At 40.0% G+C, this 24,097-nt stretch overlaps 1 protein-coding gene across 1 annotated transcript in view; it reads left to right on the top strand.

Annotated features, from left to right (window-relative positions):
- Nucleotides 1-24,097, top strand: part of eif4ba (eukaryotic translation initiation factor 4Ba) — a 70,724-nt gene that overhangs the window by 38,626 nt on the left and 8,001 nt on the right. Inside the window, exons 9-10 of the mRNA XM_059955987.1 lie at nucleotides 6,622-6,865; nucleotides 13,935-14,029. Coding sequence (XP_059811970.1) covers nucleotides 6,622-6,865; nucleotides 13,935-14,029 — 339 coding nt within the window. The remainder of the gene's footprint in view (nucleotides 1-6,621; nucleotides 6,866-13,934; nucleotides 14,030-24,097) is intronic.

Below are 24,097 nucleotides of genomic sequence, written 5' to 3'. Positions count from 1 at the left end.
ACATCTACTACTCTACCTTCATCAATGTGTTCAGTCACATCCCCAAAAAATTCAGTCAGGCTTGTAAGCATGACCTGCCTTTCACAAAGCCATGCTGACTATTCCTAATCATATTATGCCTCTTCAAATGTTCATAAATCCTGCCTCTCAGGATCTTCTCCATCAGCTTACCAACCACTGAAGTAAAACTCACAAGAAGAAGAAGAAAGCCCTTAACTCCAAGTGGAGTCATCGGGACGCCGTCATGACGGCATTTTTTTTTTAAGCAGGCTTTCTTGTTTTTACAAGGCCGAGTTGTTAGCTCGACGCTCAACCCAGCACGGACGGAAAGCGTGCAAGGGAGCCGGCTGGATTCAAACTTGGGAGCCTTCGCTCCGAAGTCCGGTGCTGATGCCGCTACACCACCAACCGGCGAGAAGAATAAGAAAGCCCTTAACTCCAAGTGGAGGAAGTAAGACTCACTGGTCTATAATTTCCTGGGCTATCTCTGTCCCTTTCTTGAATAATGGACCTTCTTGATGCTTTCCAAAAGCTCCTGCACATCCTCTTTCTTAATATCTAGCTTTTCAGTCCGCTGTAAGTCATCACTACAATCACCGAGATCCTTTTCCGTAGTGAGTACTGAAGCTTAAATATTCATTAAGTACCTCCGCTATCTCCTCCGGTTCCATACACACTTTTCCACTGTCACACTTGATTGGTCCCATGCTCTCACGTCTTATCCTCTTGCTTTTAACAATATTTGTAGAATGCCTTGGGGTTTTCCTTAATCCTGTCCACCAAGGCCTTCTCATGGCCCCTTCTGGCTCTCCTAATTTCATTCTTAAGCTCCTTCCTGTTAGCCTTGCAATCTTCTAGCTCTCTATCATTACCTAGCTTTTTGAACCTTTCGTAAGCTCTTTTCTTCCTGACTAGATATACAAGAGCCTTTGTACGCCACAGTTCCTGTCTCTCCCATCCTTTCCCTGTCTTATTGGAATGTACCTATGCAGAACTCCACGTAAATATCCCCTGAACATTTGACATATTTCTTTCGTACATTTCCTTGAGAACGTCTGTTTCCAATTTCTGCTTCCTGCCTGATAGCTTCATATTTCCCCTTACTCCAATTAAACACTTTCCTAACTTGTCTGTTCCTAACCCTCTCCAGTGCTATGGTAAAGGAGATAGAATTGTGATCTCTATCTCCAAAATGCTCTCCCACTGAGAGATCTGACACCTGACCAGGTTCATTTCCCATACCAGATCAAGTACAGCCTCTCCTCTTGTCGGCTTATCTACATATTGTGTCAAGAAAACTTCTTGAACACACCTAACAAACTTCACCTCATCTAAACCCTTTGCTCTAGGGACATACCAATCAATATTTGGGAAACTAAAATCTCCCACCACGACAACCCTGTTATTGTTACACCTTTCCAGAAACTGTCTCCCTGTCTGCTCCTCGGTGTCCCTGTTACTATTGGGTGGTCTATAATAAAACACCCAGTAGAGTTATTGACCCCTTCCTGTTCCTTACTTCCACTCACAGAGACTCTGTAGACAATCCCTCCATGACTTCCTCCTTTTCTATGGCCATGACGCTATTACTGATCAACAGTTGCCATGCCCCACCTCTTTTGCCACCCTCCCTGTCCTTTCTGAAAATCTATAGCCTGGCACTCGAAGTAACCGATCCTGCCCCTGAGCCATCCAAGTCTCTGTAATGGCCACAACATCATAGCATTGAGTACTGATCCATGCTCTAAGTTCATCCGCTTTGTTCATAATACTCCTTGCACTAAAATAGACACATCTCAAACCATCGGTCTGAGTGCGTCCCTTCTTAATCACCTGCCTATCCTCCCTCTCGCACTGTCTCCAAGCTTTTTCTATTTGTGAGCCAACCGCCTCTTCCTCTGTCTCTTCAGTTCGGTTCCCCCACCCCCCCCAGCAATCCTAGTTTAACCTCTCCCCAATAGGCTTAGCAAACCTTCCAGCCCCCCCCCCCCTCCCTCCAGGATACTGGTCCTCCTGTGATTCAAGTACAACCCATCCTTTTTGTACAGGTCACTCCTGCTCCAATAGAGGTCCCAAGATTGCAAGGGACAAAATTGGAAGATCAGAATGGTAATACATGCATGAAGTCAAAAGAGATGGGGGAGATCTAAAATGGACTTTTTTTACATCTGTATTTACTCGGGAGATGGATGAAGAGTCATTAGAAATTAGACAAAGTGGCATCAACTTCGTGGAGAATGAAGAGGCAATAAGTAGAAGTCCCCAACAAAAGAATGTGCTGCCTTGAGGCAAATTAGAGTGGATAAATCCACAGGGCCTGACAAGGTGTTCTCTTAGACCCTGTGGGAGGCAATTGCAAGGGCCCTAGAAGAGAGATTTAAATCATCCTTAGTAGCAGGTGAGGTACTGGAGGATGGCTAATGTTTTTCTGCTGTTTAAGAAAGGCTCAAAAAACAAACCAGGAAATTATAGGCTGGTGAGCCTGACATTAGTAGTGGGGAAAGTTATTGGAAGGTATTCTAAGGTCTGGATATATGAGCATTTGGATAGTCATGGACTGATTAAGGATAATCAGTGTGGATTTGTGCATAGTAGGTCGTGTTATCCAGTCTTGTGGAGTATTTAGTGGAAGTTACCAGGAAAGTTGATGAAGGAAGGCAGTGGGTGTTGTCTACATGGACTTTAGCAAGGTCAAGGTTCCATGTGGGAGGTTGGTCAAGAAGGTTTGGTTGCCCAGCATTCAAAACAAGATAGTAAATTGTATTGGACATTAGCTTTGTGGGGGAAGCCAGAGAGCGGTGGTAGAGTGTTGCCACTCTGACTGAAGGCCTGTGATTAGTGTGATTAACAGGGATTAGTGCTGGGTCCATTGTTGATTGTCATCTATGTCAATGATGTGGTTAACTGGATCAGCAAATTTGCAGAAGACAACAAGATTTGGGGATATAGTGGGAAGTGAAGAAGACCATCAGAACTTGCAGATGGATCTGGACCAGCTGGAAGTTGGGCTGATAAGAATGCAGATGGAATTTAATAAAGATAAGTGTGAGGTGTTGCACTTTGGTAGGACCAACCAGGGTAGGTCTTACACAATAAATGGAAGGGCACTGAGGAGTGTAGTAGGTCAAAAGTATCTAGGTATACAGATCCATAATTCCTTGAAAGTGGCAGCGTCAGTGAATAGGGTTGTAAAGAAAGCTTTTGGTTCATTGGCCTTCATAAATCAAAAGTATTGAGTACTGGAGATGAGATGTTGTGTTGAAGTTGTATCCAACATTATTGAGGCCTAATTTGGGGTATTGTGTGCAGTTTTGGTCACCTACCTGCAGGAAAGATGTAAGTAAGGTTGAATGAGTACAGAGAAATTTTACAAGGATGTTGCTGGGTCTGGAGGATCTGAGTTGGATGGAAAGATTGAATAGGTTAGAACTTCTATTCTTTAGAACATATAAGATTGAGAGGAGGTTGGACAGAAGTATACAAAATTATGAGGTAAATACTAGCAGGATATTTTCACTGAGGTTGAGTGGGATTACAACTAGAGATCATAGGTTTAAGGTGAAAGAAAAATTTAAGAATATGAGGGGAAGCTTCATTCGAATGGTCGTGAGAGTGGAACGAGCTGCCAGTGCAAGTGGTACATGCGGGCTCAATTTCAATATTCAAGAGAAGTTTGAATAGGCACCTGGATGGAAGGGGGTATAGGGGAGCTATTCTTCAGTTGTAGGTCGATGGGGCTGGGCAGTTTATATGTTTTGGCACAGACTAGATGAGCCAAAGGGCCTTCTTCTGTGCTGTACTTTTCAATGACTCTATGATAAACATTCTATCGGATAGACAGGCAGGTAAATAGAGGGCATGTAGTGGGTTTGTTGGTTTAAAAAAAGAATGAAATCAGATCCTTGGATAGGGATCAGAAGATGTAGAATCCTTGTGGGTAGAGTTAAGAAACTGCAAGAATGAAAATGCCGTGATGGGAGTTATGTACAGGCCTCCAAGTAGTAGCCAGGATATAGTCTACAAATTACAACGGGGGATAGACAAGGCATGAATAAAGAGTAGTGTTGCAATAATCATGGAGGATTTCAATATGCAACTAGATTGGGAAAATCAGGCTGACGGTGGATCCCAAGAAAGGGAATATGTAGAATGCCTACGAGATTGCTTTTTGGAACAGCTTATGGTTGAGCCCACTAGGGGAATGGCAATTCTGGATTGGGTGGTATGTAATGATCCAAATTTGATTAGGGAGTTTAAGGTAAAGGAACCCTTAGGAGACAGTGATCATCATAATATAGAATTCAACTTGCAGTTTGAGGAGGAGGAGCTAAAATCAGATGTGCCAGTATTACAGTGGAGTAAAGGGAATTACACAAGCATGAGCAGCTGAGTAAAGTTGATTGCAAGGGACACAAGCAGGGAAGACAGTAGAACAGCAATAGCCGGAGTTTCTGGGAGTAATTTGGAAGATGCAGGAAAGATGTATTCCAAAGTTGAAGTATTCTACAGGGAGTGTGAGCCAACCGTGTCTGACAAGATTCAAAGGTTCAATTTCATGTCAGAGAAATGTATACAATATACATCCTGAAATGTTTTATCTTCGCAAACATCCACGAAAACAGAAGTACCCCAAAGAATGAACAACAGTTACATGTGAGAACCCCAAAGTCCCTCCCCCCTCCCGCGCATAAGCGGCAGCAAGTAACTAAGTCAAAAACAGCACTAAAAACAAAAGAGTGGGCATATAATATAGCAAAAAATAGCGGGAAGGTAGAGGACTGGGAAGCCAACAGAAGGCAACTAAAAAGCCATGAAGAGAAAAAAGATGAACTATGAAGGTAAGCTAGCCAATATAATCTAAAAGAGGATACAAAAAGTTGTGTAGGTATATGGAAAGTAAAGAGAGACACGAGTGGATATTGGACCGCTGGAAAAGGGACAAAGAAATGGGAGACAAACTGAGTACATTTTTTTTTGTCGGTCTTCACTGTGGAAGACACTAGCAGAATGCCAGAAATATGAGTGTGTCCAAGGGCAAAATTGAATGTCATTGCTATACTAGAGAGAAGGTTCTTGGGAAGCTGAAAAGGCTGAAGGTAGACAAGTTGCCTGGACCAGATTGACCACTCCCCATGGTTCTGAAATAGGTAGCTAAAGAGATAGTGGGGGCATTAGTAGTGATTTTTCAAGAATCACTAGATTCTGGGATGGTTCCTGAGGACTAGAAAATTGCAAATGTCATTCTAGTCTTTAAGAAGAAAGTCAGGAGGTTATGTTGCAAGTTTATAAAACTCTGGTTAGGTTACATCTGGAGTATTCCATACAGTTCTGATAGGATGTAGGAAGGATGTTGAGGCTTTGGAGAGGGTGCAGAAGAGGATCACCAGAATGCTGCCTGGTTTAGAGAGCATTATGTTATCACAAGAGGCTGGATCAAGTTTGGTTGATTTCTCTGGAGCACCAGAGGCTGAGGGGAGATCTGATAGAGGCTTACAAGATTATAAGAGACATAGTGGACAGAGAGTATCTGCTTCCCAGGGTTGAAATGTCTAATACCAGAGGGCATGCATTGAAGGTGAGAGGGGTAGTTTCAAAGGGGATGTGGGGTGAGTTTTTACTCAGTCATGGATGCCTGGAATGTGCTACCTGGAATGGTCATGGGGGCAAATACATTAGAGGCTTTTTAAGAGATGTATGAATAGACACATGAATGTAATGCCTTTGGGGAGGGCCCAGAGGATGTTCACGTGAATGATCCTAGGAGTGAAAGGGATAACATGCGAGCGTTTGACTCTGGCCCTGTACTCACTGGTGTGTAGAAGAATGAGGGGCAGATCTAATTGAAACTTATCAAATGGTGAAAGACCTAGACAGAGTGGATGTGGAGAGGATGTTCCCTATAGTGGGGCAGTCTAAGACCAGAGGGTAGAGCCTCAGAATAGAGGGGCATCCATTTAGTACAGAGATGAGGTAATTTCTTTAGCCAGAGGGTGGTGAATCTGGAGTTTACTGCCACAGGCAGCTGTGCAACCCAAGTCGTAGGCTATACTTAGGTTGATAGATTCTTGATTAATCAGGCTGTCAAAGGTTTTAGGGAGAAAGCAGGAGAATGTGGTTGAGGGGGGTAATATATCAGCTATTTGGAAAGGCAGTGCAGACTTTTATGAGCCGCATAGACTAATTCTGCTCTTGTCTTGTGGCCTTGTGTCTCTTGATCTGCTTCTGGTAAAATAAATTAAGTCTATAACCATGGATCGATCACCATGTTATAATTTTGGTATAGTGTGAATAATCATGTTGAAGAGGCTATATTTCAAAAGTGTACATCTGGAATTATCTCTTCACTGAAAATATATGTACTGACATTTGCTTCCACGCTGATTTTCATATGCATGCATTTACAACTTTATATCGTGAACCAAACAGAGCATTACATCTTGCCCATTTATCGGACTCCCATAATATTGAACTTGATTAGTTTGCCATATTTTTATCTGTACATGTTGCATGTAAGAAATATAAACATTACAGATGCTCCTGACTTGGGGTTTTGTGCACCACTACTCTGAATAAATTGAGAATGTGTGGCATTTTGAACAATTGGTGAAATTGTACCTATAGGACCTGTACAGAGGCCTAAATTGAACCTGAAACCTCGCAGCATTCCAAAAGAAGAGGTTGTACGTGCTCCCCCTGCAGCATCATCTGGAAGATCAGCGTCCATTTTTGGTGCTGCCAAGCCAGTGGATACAACAGCTAAAGAACGTGAGGTTGAAGAGAGATTGAAGAAAGAGCAAGAAAAATATCAGAGGCAAATAGATGATCAAGAAAGAGGGATTAAAGGGGTTAAACAGCCACGAGAAAGGTAAGCATTTTTCCCCAGGATAAAGGAAACTTTCAATAATGTCTGGTGGATGAATGGATGTGCAGCTTTTTTTTGTCAGAAATGTTGAGGCCCAGAAGTGTTGGTGCATTTGGCTAAGGTCTTGAAACCCAACACAGCTGTTTGCTTTGGGTAGAGTGGCTTTACTCCAGCCTGAAGAATTGGTGTTCATCTTGCAGAGCACCCTGCAGAAACTAAGTGTTCTGTTGAAGCATGCCACTTTGAAGGTGATGAAGTGAAATCTTAATTAAAGTAATATGTTTAGCAACATCTTGTGAAAACTTTCAATTTGTAGCAGTGGTAGTTCAAAATCTGTGGAGCACAACTTATGGTTTACAAGCTCCTGACAACAAAGATTGTGCATGTATTCTTGGCATTATAGAGGTGACCACCTACTAAAATAAGTGTACTGATCTAAAGTTTACTTTCATCTGTTTTTTAAAGCTGTCAGTGGGTTTAAAGATATAATGCTTTCCATCATTGATTTCAACTTGTGTCATCTGTGATGGCATGCAGAGTAATCAAATTTTGTCCATTTTTAATTATATTTTCTAAAATTAGGTGTAAATTTCACTTTAGTGATGCACAAAATAACCATTTTTACATTTTGAAGCATATACAGCAATTAAGTTTTGTGGCAAGAACTCATTTTACTTTGGTTCTCTTGTTAATTTAAAATGCTTAGAATCAGTTTATGCAAGACCAAAGCTTGTCAATGGATTTTTTCCACTTCAGTTCTTCAATAAAAATTTTTACTGTTGATACCATGAAAGAACTTGCTAAGTAGCACAAAGAATAAGAGAAATTTATCAAAGGGTATGAACTTTATTCTCCTTGAGGATGATGATAAGAGTGATTTAGCACAATTGCTAAAAAGTGTTAGGGATTTGAGAAAGCAATGTTTATATATAGACAGGCCGCTTAGAAGGGAGGCCATCCTGGATCTGGTGCTAGGCAATGAATGGTCAAGTGACAGATCTCTCAGTGGGTGAGCATTTCAGAGACAGTCATCACACTTCCCTGACTTTTACCATAGCCTTGGAGTGGGATAGGAGCAGACAGTATGGGAGAGTATTTAATTGGGGAATGGGGGAATTATGATGCTATTAGGCAGGAACTGAGGAGTGTAAATTGTAAACAAATATACTCAGAGAAACACATGATGGATATGTGGAGGTTGTTTAGGGAGCACCTCTGTGGAGTTCTGGATAGGTTTGTCCCATTCAGGCAGGGAAAGGATAGTAAATTGAAGAAACCATGGTTGACAAGAGATGTGGAACATCTAATCAAGGGGAGGAATTGAGATGTCCAGGTATGATTTCACAGGCAAAGTGACAATTCCAGATGAAATTTGAATCAACGAAGGCTGCTCAAGAGTTATGACAAGGCTTGAATACTATCACCTCTTATAAAGTTAACTCAAGTGACATAGGCGAGAACAGGGCATCACTTCCAGAGGAGCTCAATGCCTTCTGTGCTCACTTGCACTGTCAAAACATGGAGGAACTATCACAATTTCCCACAGACCCCCAATGCTCCTGTGATTTCAGTATCCGAGGCTGATGTGTGAGCAGCCTTTAGAAGGGTGAACCCACGAAACACATCTGGCCCAAACAGGATACCTGGCCAAATACTAAAAAACTTTGCTGATCAACTGGCTGTGGTGTTGATGAGATCTTCTCACTGTAACAGTGTGAGGTACCCACCTGCTTCAAGCAGGCTTCAATTATACAGGTGCTTCAGAAGATCATGGTAACCTGCCTTAATGACCATCGTCCAGTAGCAGTTACATCCACAGTGATTAAGTGTTTTGAGAGAATAATGATGAAACACATCAACTCCTGGCTTAGAAGCAACTTGGGTCTGCTTCAATTTGCCTTCTGGTCCACAGCAGATGCTATCTCACTAGCTATTTATTCAACTGTGGAACATCTAGACAGCAAAGATGCATATGTCAGGATACTGTTTATGGACTACGGCTCAGCATTCAATATGATCATCCCTCAGAACTAATCAATAAGCTTCAAAACCTTGGCTTCAGAGCCTCTTTGTGCAACTGGATCCTGGATTTCCTCACTTGCACTGTGTGGCTAAGCATTGCACTCATGTTCAAGTTTGCAGATGACACCACTCTTGTAGGCAGAATCAAAAGTGGTGATGAATCAGCATATAGGAGGGAGATTGAAAATCTGGCTGAGTGGTGCCACCACAACCTCTCACTCAATGTCAGCAAGACCAAGGAGCTGATTATTGACTTCAGAAGAAGGAAACCAGAGGTCCATGAGCCATTCCTCATCCGGGGATCAAGAAGTTGCAAATTTAAATTCCTCAGTTTTACTATATCAGGGGACCTATCCTGGGTCCAGCACGTATGTGCAATTATGAAAAAAGCACGGCATGACATCTAAAACTTTAACAAACTTCTATAGATGTGTGGTGGAGCATTTATTAACTGTCTACGTCACAGCTTGGTATGGAAACACCAATGCTCTTGAACAGAAGATCCTACAAGAAGCAGTGGAGACAGCTCAGTCCATCACAGCTATAGCCCTGCCCACCGTTGAGCACATCTACACGAAAAATTGTCGCAGGAAAGTAGCATCCATCACTGGGGACACTCACCACCAAAGACATGCTCTCTTCTCACTGCTGCCATCAGGAAGAAGGTACAAGAGCCTCAGGACTGGCACACAAGGTTCAGGAACATTGAAATGTTCCCTCAACCTATGGACTCACTTTATCACTTTCAAGTACTCTTCGTCTCCTGTTCTTGATATTTATTGCTTATTTATTATTATTATTATTTTTGGGTAGATGGAGCTCGTCAGCCTGGGAAGGTAGTCCATCTAAGAGAGGGAAAACTGATTTCAAACCTCCGCTGCCTTGCGGCCACACCCACTTGTGGGAAAGGCTTCGGGAGTAAACCCTGAGGACAAATCCGGAGCTGGAGTCCCTAAGGCGGTCTGACATTGCTTTCAACCTCGCTGTGGCAACTGTTGCGACGTCACTGGTGCCAAGCTGTATCGACCCTTGCCCTTCCCTTGGATGACATCGGTGGCATGGAGAGGGGAGACTTGTTGCATGGGCAACTGCCGGTCTTCCATACAACCTTGCCCAGGCCTGCGCCCTGGAGAGGACACTCATGAAGCAAGGCTTTCCTGGCACAGATCCATGGTCTCGCGAGACTAACGGATGCCATCAATCATTATTATTATTATTTTTTTTTTCTATTGCACAGTTCTTCACATATGTGAAGAACAGGACAATAACTAGAGTGATCGGGGATAGAAGGGGAAACTTGCCTGGAGTCGGAGGAGGTGGGGAGGTCCTTAATGAATGCTTTGCTTTAGTATTCACCTGTGAGAAGGATCTTAATGTATATGAGGACACTGTAAACAGGCTGATATGCTAGAACCTGTCGACGTTAAGAAAGAGGACATTTTTGAGGATTTTTGAAAAACATTAGAATAAAGAAGTCCCTTGGTAGGACAGGCTATGTCCTGGGTTACCTCAGGAAGAGAGGGAAGAGGTTTACTGTGTCTTTGGTGATGATCTTGGTGTCCTCACTGGCCACAGGAGTAGTACTAGATGATTGTTAGGTGGCAAATGTTATTCTTTTGTTGAAGTAAAGAAATAGAATAACCCTGGGAATTACAGACCAATGAGTCTTGCTTCAGTGGTGGGTATATTGTGGAGTATTCTTAGAGATAGGATTTACAAACATTTGGAGAAGATGGTCTGATTAGGGATAATCAGTATGGCTTTGTGGGGGTGGGGGGGGGGAGGTGGTAGGCCATAACTCATGAACCTAATTGAATTCTTTGTGAATGTGACAAGGGACATTGAAGTTAGAGCAGTGGATGTGGTATATATATATATGGTTTTTAGTAAGGTGTTTGATAAGATTCCCTGTGGTAGGGTCATTCAGAAACTCAGGAGACATGGCATTCAGGGAAACCTGGCTGTGTGGATTCAGAACTGACTTGCCTATAGAAGGCAGAGGATGGTTGTAAATGGAGTGCATTCTTCCTGGAAGTTGGGGACCAGTGGTGGCCCACAGGGATCTGTTCTGGTAGCCCTACACTTTGGGATTTTTATATATTATTTGCAGGGGAAAGTGGAAAGGTGTGTAAGTTTTCAGATAACAGAGGTTGTAGGAGTTGTACAGAGTGTGGAAGGTAGCTGAAGGTTATACAGAACACTAACAAGACTCAGAGCTGAGAAGTGGCAGATGCAGTTCAACTTGGAAAAGTGTGAAGGCAGAATATAGGATTAATGGCAAGATTATGAGCAGTGTGAAGGTACAGGGATTTGGGGTCCATGTCCAAAGATAACTCAAAGTTGCTGCGGAAGTTGATGGGCTGCTTAAGAAGGCGTATGGTGTGTTGGCCTTCATTATTCAGGGGATTGAGTTCAAAAATTGTGAGGTAATGTTGCAGCTTCACAAAACACTGGTTACACCACACTTGGAGTATTGTGTTTAGTTCAGGTCATCTCATTATAGGAAGCTTTAGAGAAGATGGAGAGGAGGTTTACCAAGATGCTGCTTGAATTAGAAAGCATGTTTTATGAGGATAGGTTGAGCAAGCTAGGGTTTTTCTCTTTGAAGTGAAGAAGGATGAGAGGTGACGATAGATTTGTACAAGATGGTAAGCACAGATCAAGTGGATAGCCGGAGACGCTTTCCCAGGGTGTGGGAATAATATATAAGGGGGCATGATTGAAAGAAAGTGGTGGGTGAATGGATATCCCTGTCAGGTGGTGGTAGAGGCAGAAACATTAGGGGCATGTAAAAAACCTCTTAGATTGGCACATAGATGATGGAAAAATGGAGGGCTATGTAAGGGGTGTTACGAACCCCGTAACTGGGTTACTTACCAGCAAAGATAGAGACGACATTTGGAGTCTGGTGATACTATTTTTAACCGTATTTATTAGTAAAAATACACAAAAATAATATCAATGCAAATATACAGATAATATACGTCGTCAATACTAAACCTAAAAGTGTGGGTATAATAATAATAAGAAGAAATAAGCTCTATTGTTGTCTAGGGGATAATGAATTGTCCGATGGAAATATAAAGTTTGCTTCAGTTCACACAGGCTGCTGTCGTTTGCTTGTCGCTGTGTTGCAATTGTTGGAGAGAGAGAGAGATAGAAGAATGGGAACCGTTACCGCTAAGTGTTTTGCCAACCTTCCTTTATGATTTCGATCTGTCGGTGTCTCATTGTTGTGGCTGTTCAAGTGTGACCTCTCCTTTAGCTAAACCATTCTTCTGTGATGAGCCCGCTACCCAGGCAAGGGAGGATGCACACGAGCTCCCACCGGCTTCACTATAAAACGCTGTCACTGGATTTCTAGCGTTTCTCCTGGTGTGTCTAAGGGGTGTTCCCCAGACCCGTCTTTTATCCTCACTCACGGGGTCTCAGATGTCAATCAGGTTGGGATGATGCAGTCCCTCAACCAGCCTACTCTGGTTGTCCCCGAGGGGGTTCAGTGAATAGTACTGTACTCAATACACAATTCCTTCTCCAAGAGACAATAGCAGTAATCAGTGGTTCCGTTCCGCTTATGTCAGGAGACATTCCACCTGGTTGTGTATTCTGCGTCTCCCCCTCCCTCTCCCCCTCCCTCTCCCCCTCCCTCTCCCCCTCCCTCTCCCCCTCCCTCTCCCCCTCCCTCTCCCCCTCCCTCTCCCCCTCCCTCTCCCCCTCCCTCTCCCCCTCCCTCTCCCCCTCCCTCTCCCCCTCCCTCTCCCCCTCCCTCTCCCCCTCCCTCTCCCCCTCCCTCTCCCCCTCCCTCTCCCCCTCCCTCTCCCCCTCCCTCTCCCCCTCCCTCTCCCCCTCCCCCTCCCCCCCCCCCCCCATTTCCTGGGTCTCAGACCCGAAATAATAGCGATCTTGTGATTCTCAAAAAGGAGGGGGCGACTTTGCACCCTTTGGCCCCTCAGAGTTGCTCCACATTCGTAACAGGGGAAAGTGTTAGATTGATCTTGGAGCAGGCTAACAGTTCAGCACAATATCGTGAGCCGAAGGACCTAAGCTGTGCTGTAGTGTTCTCTGGAAAAAATATACATAAATAGACAGAGACTAACAAACAACCTGTGTACAAAAGACAAACTGCAATTAGATATAATACTGAGAGCATGAGTATTAAGAGTCCTTGAGAGTGTGTCTTTAGGTCATAAAAATTGGTTCAGAGTCGTGGTGAATGAAATTATACATGGTGGTTCAGGATCCTGATGGCTGTAGAGTGATAACTGTTCCTGAATCTGGTGAACCTAGGGCTTCTGTACCTCCTTCCCAATAGTAGTAACTGGAAGAGGGCATGGACTGGATGGTAGGGATCATTGAAGGTGGATGCTACTGTTGGGAGGGCTCTGCCTGTAATGGACTGGGCTGTATTCACTACGTAATGCTGTATTTTCTGTTTCTGTGCATTGGTGTTTCTATACCAGGCAGTGATGCAGTCAGTTAGGATACTCTCCACTGCCCATCTATAAAGGTTTGTAAGTGTTATTTATTGTGACAAATTTCTAAAAGTAGAGGCACTGTTGTGCCTCCTTTGTAATGCTATTTCCATGCTGGTCCCAGGATAGATCCCTGGAATGATAATGCTGTAGAATTTAAAGCTGCTGACCCTCCCCACTTCCATTCTTCTAATGAGGACTGGCTCTTGAACCTCTGGCTTCTTCCTCCTCTAGTCAATAATCTTTGGTTTCGATGATGTTGAGTGAGAGGTTGTTGTTGTGGCACCATTCAACGAGATTTTCAATCTCCCTCCTATGTGCTAATTCATCACCATTCGCCCAGTAACTATGATGTCGTCAGCATACTTAAAAATTGCATTGGAGCTGTATTTAAGCACATAATCATAAGTATAGAGAAGAGCAAGGGGTTAAGCACATATCCCTGTAGTGCATTTATGCCAATGATAAATCACCATTGACTTGCCTGACTCGAATGTTAACCAATTTAGATTTTTTCTCTTAATTGGCACTTAAATCAATTTGATGCCATTTAGTGAATGTCCTTTGGTTCAATGTAGACATCCAAGCTGGCGCAATGAAGATCAGGTGGAGCGTTCAAGGACTACCAGCGACTCTTCACAGCCAACTGATACAAGTGCCCCTGCAGGTCGAGGTAACATTTTAAATATTCTGAGTTTTTTGAAGATCTTGTGGATGAATACCTTGCATTCTGAGTTCTTAATAATCTCTTAGAAGGGGTATGAATATTAGTAGATGTATGTAAATGAATTGAATATTAGGACAGAGTAAACTCTATGAATTTGATGAAGTTAAACTTGTAGGCCTTTGTAACAACCCACCCCCACCCCCTTTCCTCTTCCAAGGCCAGCAGAGAATGCATTTTGGCAGATGGGTTCAAGCAATTCAATAGATATATTGACAGAGATCATGAAAGTATGCAGAATCAGGGGTAGGAGGGGTCAGTGTGCTAGATGTTTGAGAGAGTAGTTAGCAAAACAAATTAGATCTTAGACTTGAGAAGGGATATTGTGCACAAAAGCAGTGAAGGTAACTTGAATGTTTATTATCGCTGGTTAACCCACAACTGATCACATTTCAGAAAGACTGTGAAGGTCATTGAGAGGTGCTGATGAGATTTACCAGTTTCTGGGTAGACATAGTCACTGTTTGAAGAGGGAACAGGTGAATTATCCTCTCATGGTCCCTCAGGAGATTATCAGGTCATTAAAACACCACCTATAGAAATGTTTCTTTCCATTTCAATTGGTGCATGCAATCATGGCTGTGATTTGGCTCATTCCCAATCAGATCCAGCACAATATATGGTGTAAATGTTGTATACATATTTACAAACTTGGTTTACACCCAGAACAAGAATTAAAATGGAACCTGCATATTTCCCAGCAGACTAGGTGCGGCTGAAGGTAGCTTCCAACACTAGCTGCCCACTGATATAGAAGGGTGTTAGCTCTTAAAGACACACTCCCCTTAGCAGATATTCACGCACAATGCATACTGAGGCTACTGTGAAGGCGGCAGGGAGAAGCTCATAAATTTACTGATGGAGACAAAAGTTCTACTAAGTGTGATACAAAGCAGGATGAAGATCCTTTGCACCAAAGGGGCCAGAAGACCATTCTGCCTGAACAAGGAAGAACATGGCTGCAGGTGGCTTCTGAAAATCACTCATTCAAATAATTACAGAATAGTCTTTGGAGCTCTGTGGAATTCAACAATTTCAGATAATTCACTTTGTCTTTGAAACTAGCTGGGTCTATTGTTGGCCAACTATCTGTAATTTTTTTTCAATCTTTGTATTGATTTTTAAAAAAACAGTGCATACAAACAGGAAGGGAATATCTCCAGGATATATGTCAATAGCAATACATACAGAAGGTAAAGTAAACAATATCAGAATCACACATAGTGTTGATCTACAAAGTATAAATTTGATATAGAATGTATAATTCTCTTATCAATTTATGAAGAAAGGAAGGACTATTAGAAAATTTTGTATAAGAGGAAAAAAAACACTATTCTAAACAGGAAAAAGAGGACTGGGCAGTCCATCCTGAGAGAAAAACCAAGAGGAAAGAGACTCTCTGATCAACTCCAAGGTTCCAAAAAAATAGCTGGAAGAGAATCAATACAAAAATCAAATCATATGAAAATATTGAATATGAGGTCACCAGATTTCTTCAAATTTAAAGGATGTATCCAATGTCTGACTTCTTATTTTCTCTAGACTTAAACAGGACATGATAAAGGAAAGCCAATAAAAGGCGGTAGGAGGGTTAGGGTCCTTCCATTTAAGTAAAATGGCTTTCCTAGCCAAAAGGCTATCATCCACTCCCAAAAATAGCTGTAAATAAGTTTGGTTGTGAATCCAGATCCAGCACTTTAGATAAGGTTTTTAAAACATCTTTCCAAAAATTCTCCAACTTTATGCAAGACTATAACACACGAGTTAAAGTGGGCATCTGATTATTACATCTATCACAAATAGGATTAATATTGGGAAAAATATGGGTTATATCCTTTGACATATGTGCCTGATGCACTTCCCTGAACTGTATCAAGGAATGACGGGCACAAATAGATGAAGTATTTACCAGATGAGAAACTTTACTCCATTGATTATCTGAAAGTAACTCTTGAAATTCCAATTCCCAGGCAGCTTTAATTTTATCGTTAGATATCATTTGTAAATTCAATAATCATTTATATATTGTAGCTATTGATCCTCCTTTGGAGTGGTTTAACCTGGAAAAGGATATCTATTATATTAGATGGATAAGCGGAGGGATAATTTGGAAGCAAAGAACATAAAAATAAATAAATAAATAGAAAGTTCCTGATTTGTAAATATCTTTTTTTTTAAAAGTGTACATTGGATAAATCAAATTTATCTGCTAGCTGAGTGAAAGACATTAAACAATCCCCTCTAAACAAATCCGAAAAAGTTATTATACCTTTTTTCCAAATTTAAAAAGCCTGATCTAAAATTGATGGTTTAAAAGAATAGTTACGATATATTTTACTAGAAAGGACAAAATTATTTAATTCAAAAAATCTGCGAAACTGAAACCAAATTCTTAATGTATGTTTAATAATAGGATTAAGGTCTTGTCTACCAAACTTAGCAGAAAAGGAAGAGGAGCTCCCAGTAAAGAGGCCAAGGAATACCCCTTCACCGAGTTTTTCTCCAATTCCACCAGTAAAGGACAGTCATATATGTCTGAATAATGAATCCAACAGGTAATATATCGAATATTAATTGCCCAGTAGTACAGTCTAAGATTTGGCAAAGCCATACCACCGTCCTTTTTTAATTTCTGCAATAAAGGTTTACTCTTTATTTCTTTTTCCAATACTTTATTGAATTTCATATATACAAATACAGTTCATAAGGATACTTATTATAAATCAAAGTAAGATAGCACAAAATGCACTATATATAAATCAGTGATACAATCACAGTATCCCATATTGATGATCTTTAAAATAAATTGAATGGTGTAATACATTACTATGGTTTCTTATATTATAAAGAAAGTCTATACCCCCTACCAAGACAAAGCTGGATGGAGAAAGAAAAACAAGAGAAAAAGAAAAGAGTACTTTACCATAAAGTATTTTATAATAATAGCCCAGATCTATATTATAATAATAACAATTCAAAGATTTTTAAAATAGTTCAGAAAGGGTCTCCATAAGGTTTGAAAATCTTGGTTAGAATCAGAAATCAAACAACGAATCTTCTAGATTTAAACATGACATAACATCACATAACCATTGAGCATGTGGGGGGGGGGGGGGGCAATCTCCTTCCATTTAAGCAAGGTTGCCCTCCTAGCCATAAGAGAAATAAAAGCCAGTACCCGCGAATGAGAAGGCTCCAAAATTATAGCTCTTTCCTCAACAATACCAAATAAGGCATTTAAAGGATTGGGCTTAAAACTAACTTTAGAATGTTCAGAAAAAGTTTAGAATACATCTTTCCAATATTCTTGAAGGCTTGAACATGACCAAAACATATGAATTAATGAAACCTCTCCATTATTACATCTGTCACAGTAAGGAGATATATCTGCAATATAACGAGAGAGTTTGTCTTTAGGCATATGAGCCCTTTGTACTGCTTTAAATTGTAGGAGGGAATGACGAGCACATAATGATAAAGAATTAACCATTTTAAAAATAACCCTCCAAGTCTCATCAGATAATGAAGTCTGTAAATCCTTTTCCCAATCTTTTTAAATTTTATCTAAAGGAGCCATTTTCAAAAGGTTTCAAATTAAAAATTACACCTATTATGTTCTTATCCGGGCTAGTAGGAAATGTATGTAATTTAGCTCTTAAAAAAATCTCTAATCTGTAGATATCGAAAAAAGTGGGGTATTAGATCGGTTATATTTCACTCAGAGCTGCTCAAAAGAAGAGAGGTTCCCTCCAACGAACAGATCCAACAAGTTGTCTGCATACAATGAAACCTTATGCATTTTATCCCCTCTCTTAATACCCTGAATACTATTGGAATTCTGAAGAGCAATAGCAAGAGATTCTAGAGCCAAGTTAAATAACAAAGGACTATGAGGACAGCCCTGCCGGGTACCTCTGTATGGTCTAAAATAGGGAGATTTTTGATTGTTAGTTATAACCACAGCCATAGGAGCTTGATAGATCATTTTGATCCAGGAAATGAAACCTGGACCAAAATTAAAACTTTCTAAAATATTGAATAAATAAAGCCACTCCACCCTATCAAAGGCTCTCTCTGTGTCAAGGGAAATGACACATTCAGGTTCTTTGGATGGAGAGGAATAAATAATGTTCAATAGTCTCTGAATATTAAAGTATGAATATCTATTCTTAATAAATCCAGTTTGATTGTTAGAGATAACTTTAGGTAAAATATTCTCACTCCTATTAGCCAAAATTTTAGAAAGAATTTTATAATCCACATTTAGTAAAGAAATTGGTCTATAAGAGGCACATTCAGATAAGTCTTTTCCTTTTTTAGGAATTGGTGAAATTCATGCCCCATAAAAAGTTTTTGGGAGAGTCCCAGTGGATATAGAATCAGTGAAAACTTGACATAAATGAGGTGTAAGTATCTCAGTAAAAGTCTTCAAAAATTCCACTGTGTATCCATCTGGTCCCAGAGCTTTACCTGATTGAAGAGAGGATATAGCCCTTGTTATTTCCTCTTGTTTAATAGGTGTATCTAATGTATTCATGTCTTGTGTAGAAATTTTAGGTATATTCAGCTTTTGCAAAAATCTATTCATAGTAGTAGTAGTATTGTCTGAAAAGTCAGATTTATAAAGGTTAGAGTAGAAATCCAGAAATACCTTATCAATTTCCTGATCATCTGATGTTTCAATTCTATCAGCTCTTTGTATTTTCAAAATCTGTCTTCTAGCCATATCTGCTTTTAATTGACCAGTCAACTATTTGCCTGGCTTATCCCCATGTATGTAAAATTGACTTTTAGATTTGAGAAGTTGCTGCTCAATGGGATAGGTCAAAGCAAATCATGCTGTTTGAAGTTCCACCCTTATAAAGATCTTCATTAGGTGTTACTGAATAAACTTCATCTATTTCTTTAATCCTGTTAGTAATCACTAAAAGTTCCACTTCAGTTTTCCTTCTTAAACCTACTGAATATGAAATTATCTGTCCCCTGAGAAAAGATTTTATCGTATTCCAAATAATCAAATTTGACATTCCCTCAGTTGTATTTAATTCAAAAAAAAAAGAAATTTGTTCTTTAATAAAACTTACAAAAACTAAGTCCTGTAATGTAGTATTAAATCTCCACTGAGAAGAATTTAAAATGTTATCAGGAAATCTAAATGTTAATTTCATGGCTGCATGGTCCAACAACGTGATGACCATCATATGTGCAGTCAGCAACAAAAGGCACCAATTGCGTGTCCAGCAAAAAATAATCAATTCTTGAGTATTTATGATACACATGCAAAAAGAAAAAAAATCCCTATCTTTAGGATGTATGAATCTCCAGATATCACCAAATCATATTCCAATAAAAAAGAGTTAATACAAGTCGCAGCCTTATTAGGAAGCAGCGGATTGGTTGATGACCTGTCAATTGAAGGATTTAAACAACAATTGAAGTCACTGCTCATAATCAACTTGTATTCATTTAAATTTGGCAGTGCAGAAAATAGTTTCTTAAAAAATTCAGGACTATCTATATTAGGTGCATAAACACACACTAGAACCACCTTTTTACCACATAATAGACCAGTAACAATTAAATATCTTCCAATTCAATCAGTAACAGTATTAAAATGTATGAAAGGGATTTTAGGTTTAATAAAAATAGATACCCCTCTAATTTTAGTTACTGATAAAGAATGAAATTGATAACCTCTCCAAAATTAAAAAAAATGATTTTCATATTCCCTACGAATATGGGTCTCCTGCACAAAAATAATAATCAGCCTAAAGTGTTTTTATTTCTTAAAGATCTTTTTCTACTTAATAGGTTGGTTCATGCCATTCAAATTCCAAGTTATTACATTAATTTTATTAACATCCATATTTAAACGTTAACATAAGATTTTGTAAATTAAGTTATTGCATAAGCACAAATCAAATCTACCAAGAAAAACAGAGCATGAATTCGATCAAAGATTTTTTTTTAAAAATGCAACATGATTGACAGGGAAACCTCTCAGGATTGCCCAGTGGGAAAACACCTAATCTAATAACCCCACCCCCCTCTCCCCTATCCCCTGTCTCCGATTGGCAGGCTCTTCTCAGACAGTTATGTATTAACACCACTAGCTAAAGACAACAGAAAAAATGAAGAAGTAAACAATTTCAAATATTTTGATATTATGTCTAACAAAGGTTAGAACCTAACATCAGCCTTCTTAAATTCATTTAAAATAAGTTAGTCATATATTTAAAAAAATGATAAATCCAACCAATTAATGTGTTATGACTAGTACTAGCCACTTACAAATCAATAAAAAAAAGTAAGTAAATATGTGTATATTAAATCCAAAACTATATTAAATATTAAAGTTTTTTCCCATTTCATCGGCTCCCAGCTAAGGATTAATCGTTCACATTGCTTGGGAGATGGCTTTGAACTCCTTGATGAATCTCCAACCCTCTTCTGGAGAGCCGATCCATTTAGGGCGATCATTAGATGGAGAAATTCTCAGATGAGCCGGGAAACGCAAAGAAGGATGACAATTATTCTTAAAGTTCAGGCATCACGTCCTGATATTTAACTCTTTCAGCATAAACCTCTGGAGCAAAATCTTCAATTATACAAATGGCTGCCCTATTAAAGATGATCTTCCCTCGCTTCCTTGCATCTCGGAGAATCGCTTCTTTAGTTGTAAAATAATACAGGCATAGTATCACATGGCGAGGTTTCATCTTAGGTGAAGGCTTTAGACGGAGAGAATGATGGGCTCTATCATCGGAGGGGCTTCAAGTGTCTCACTAAAACTGAATGTGACATATCTGTAAAATATTTTAATGTGTAACGTACCTCATATTAGGACCAGCAGAAATGGAACATACCTGGAGTCTGAGTCTTCTATTAAAACACTATTTTATTAGGAACTGCGTAATAATATAAAACAAGATAAGGCAAACAAGTTAGCAGAGTTCATGCATATATAAGCAAGTAAATAAAGTTCCCAAACTTCTCCAAGTTCAGGTGGTAAATGATAGTCTTATGATGGTGTAGGTATGAAGTCAGTTCCGTTCATGATATTGAATTGAGTAGATTAAGGGGAGAGAGAGAGAGGTGATTTCCCTGTGCCGATGCCATCGAATCTTCCACATTGTCCTGCTCCGAAGTCCTGTTAAAGTCATCGACTGTGACCACACAATAGAGAGTGCAGTTTTCACGCAGTAAAGCTGTCAACCCAGGCAAGGGTTAAACACACCGATAGCTTTCTACTGGTCCCTTCTTTTCCACACTGTGAGCAAAACCAACCCTTGTCGTGGGCACACAAAGCTCATCCGTGTGTCTCTGTGTCTGATTACAAAGCCAATTGACCTTGTATATATTCCACAACTGCTGAACAACAACTGTCCATCATTTAGCTCCACCCTTCGGTTTCCATAACAACTTACAGGCTGTTTGTTGCTCTCTCTGAATTAGCAGTACGAGCACGCGCTCTCTCCCTTTTTAAAGGAACAGTCCATATTAAATAAACCTTCAGATCTCGTCACAAGTGGCTCACCTGTGGCTTCTACTTTCCAGATCAACTGTTTTCTTCTTAATTCTCTATTTCCGAAGTAGCCTCATTAATTTTCCTTTCCATAGCCGATATCTTTAATTCTTGTTCTTTTATAACTTGATTCATTGCCTCCTGTTCTCTTTTAATTCTGTTAGTAGTCTTTTTGAGCGCCTCGAATCGGATTTCCAGATTGCCACAAGATTCCTGGACGACGGAAATAATTTTTTCAAACTTTTCATTAGCCTTCACCAGGCTATCAATCTTAGTATTCATATCTTGCATTAAAGAGAGCATTCTTTCTGAAGTAAGGATTTATGCTGATTGCTCTGTTGGGTTGGTTTCAGCAACAGCTTTTCCAGCTTTTTTTTAAATCCCTGCCATCATAATTAAATCGTAAAACCTTCAGTAAAAGTAATAAATCTTCAAACTTTATACGGATCTAGCAGTGTAAAGTAGGTTATCAAAGTTAGGAGCAGCACACTTGTGTCCTACTCTGTGGACTGCCAACGGGAGACTCCATCTATCTGTAATATTAACTTAGTTTTTCTTCGCTCTATATCGATGGCCTCATCTGTTGGACATTACCATCATTCTCCCTTTGGTTTCAGTTCAACCGCTGACTTGCATTTCACATCTTTTACATACGTGTCTCCCAGAACTAACTTGTTTTTTCTTTTCCCTGTGATGAAGGGTCTTTGCCCTGTAATGTTAACTGTTTCTGTTTCCACAGGTGCTGAGAGACCTCAGTGTTTCCAACATCTGCAGTTTTTTTATTTTCACTTCTCAATTTAAACTATAGACATGTTAAACTGCTGTTTTGAAGAGTTGATCATTTTGCCTGAATGGATGTAGCCTTAAACCATTGAAATATTGACTCTGGTTTGTTATATTAAAAAAAAATCTGGCACATTATTAAATGACTAATGTGACCTCCACAGGATAATTTACTTCATTTGTAACCTAATGTAAGCATTATGCTAACTGAAGCTGAAACTGATCCTCTGCTGTTTCTTCGTGCATGCTTCCTAATTGTTTTGGGACTTCAAAGATAGAAGAATACAGTTGCAAAGCAATATAGGTAAAGCTTTGACTGTTGTGACAATTTTAAGAAGAACCCACTGCAGCTACAAACCAAGATTACCATGTGTATTTCTTGGATACAGGTTTAAATAAGACAGTTTGTTGCTGTACATAGCTGGAACCTAAAAGATTCTTTCACTGGTCATTGCAGCATAGATATAAATCCATGATATTGGTGGAGTCCTAGAAAAGTACAGCACAGAAACGGGCTCTTAGGCCCATCTAGTTCATGATGAGCCATTTAAGCTACCTATTCCCATCGAGCTGCATGTGGTCTGCAGCCCTCCATACCCCTACCATCCATGTACCTATCCAAACTTCTCAAGTGTTGAAAGCGAGCTTGCAAGCACCACGTGAGCTGCCAGCTCATTCCACACTCTCACGACTCTGCGTAAAGAAGTTTCCCTCACATTCTTTTTGCCTTTCCCCCTTAACCGATGACCTCTAGTTATCCTACCCAAACAGTGGGGAAAGCCTACTTGCATTTACCATATCTATACCTCTCATCAAATCTCTCAATCTTCTGTGTTCCAACAGCTATCCTGTCTTTTGGGCTCCTCTGTGGGGGTGAAGGGGGAAGAGGTGATTCACAAATAAAAATTCTCAGCTAAATTTAAACAAATCTCTGGTTGTAATACTCATTTGAGTGAACTAAGGGTGGGGGCTGAATACTTTTAAAAGGCACTGCAGGTGTGGCTCATCATGAATTTATTGGAGTTCTGAAGAAATGATGGGTCTTCACTTCCAGTAGCGGACATTCTGCAAAGATGATGCATTCTGATTTGAGCAACCAATAAGTCCACAAAGTGGGAAAAAATGGATTTTAGAAAAAAATTGAGGTGCAGTGAAAATTGGCCAAGAATTAAAGGGTGATTGTTAATGAGATGGTTTGATATGGTGTGACACCACAAAAGATAAAATAAAAATAAAGCCTCTTTTATTTAGAGAATGAGTAACTTGGAGATAACATTGAAAATAGCTTACTGGTGCTAAAATACCAACACCATACACATTAGGTGTAACATTTCGCATTCCTCAACAGTAATAAATGAATCAAGAAACTTGGATAATTTTATGAAAACCAAATTTAGAAATCTCAAGTTATTTTCTAGATTCAAAAAAATTAAATATTACACCCTGGTATTTTAAACAATGCACATTAAAATCTTGAATACTGTACATTTACTGTACCTCTTCATTGAGACTCAAAGCATTCATCAGCGATTCCACATCATCAAACTCAGCATAACCAAATCCCTACAGTCTGTCCTGGTTAGTGGACTCTCTCTGCAAACGCACAGAACTGATAATCATTCCTTAGGAAAGTGTAGAACCATTTCCCTTCTGATAAGGAGAGTGCAGGTGTAAGTTTGGAGATTGTTTTAGTTCCTGTCCACTATACA

This window comes from Hypanus sabinus, chromosome X1 (genome assembly GCF_030144855.1).
Source record: "Hypanus sabinus isolate sHypSab1 chromosome X1, sHypSab1.hap1, whole genome shotgun sequence".
NCBI classification, from domain to species: Eukaryota; Metazoa; Chordata; class Chondrichthyes; order Myliobatiformes; family Dasyatidae; genus Hypanus; species Hypanus sabinus.
This window is presented reverse-complemented; position numbering and strand designations above follow the sequence as displayed.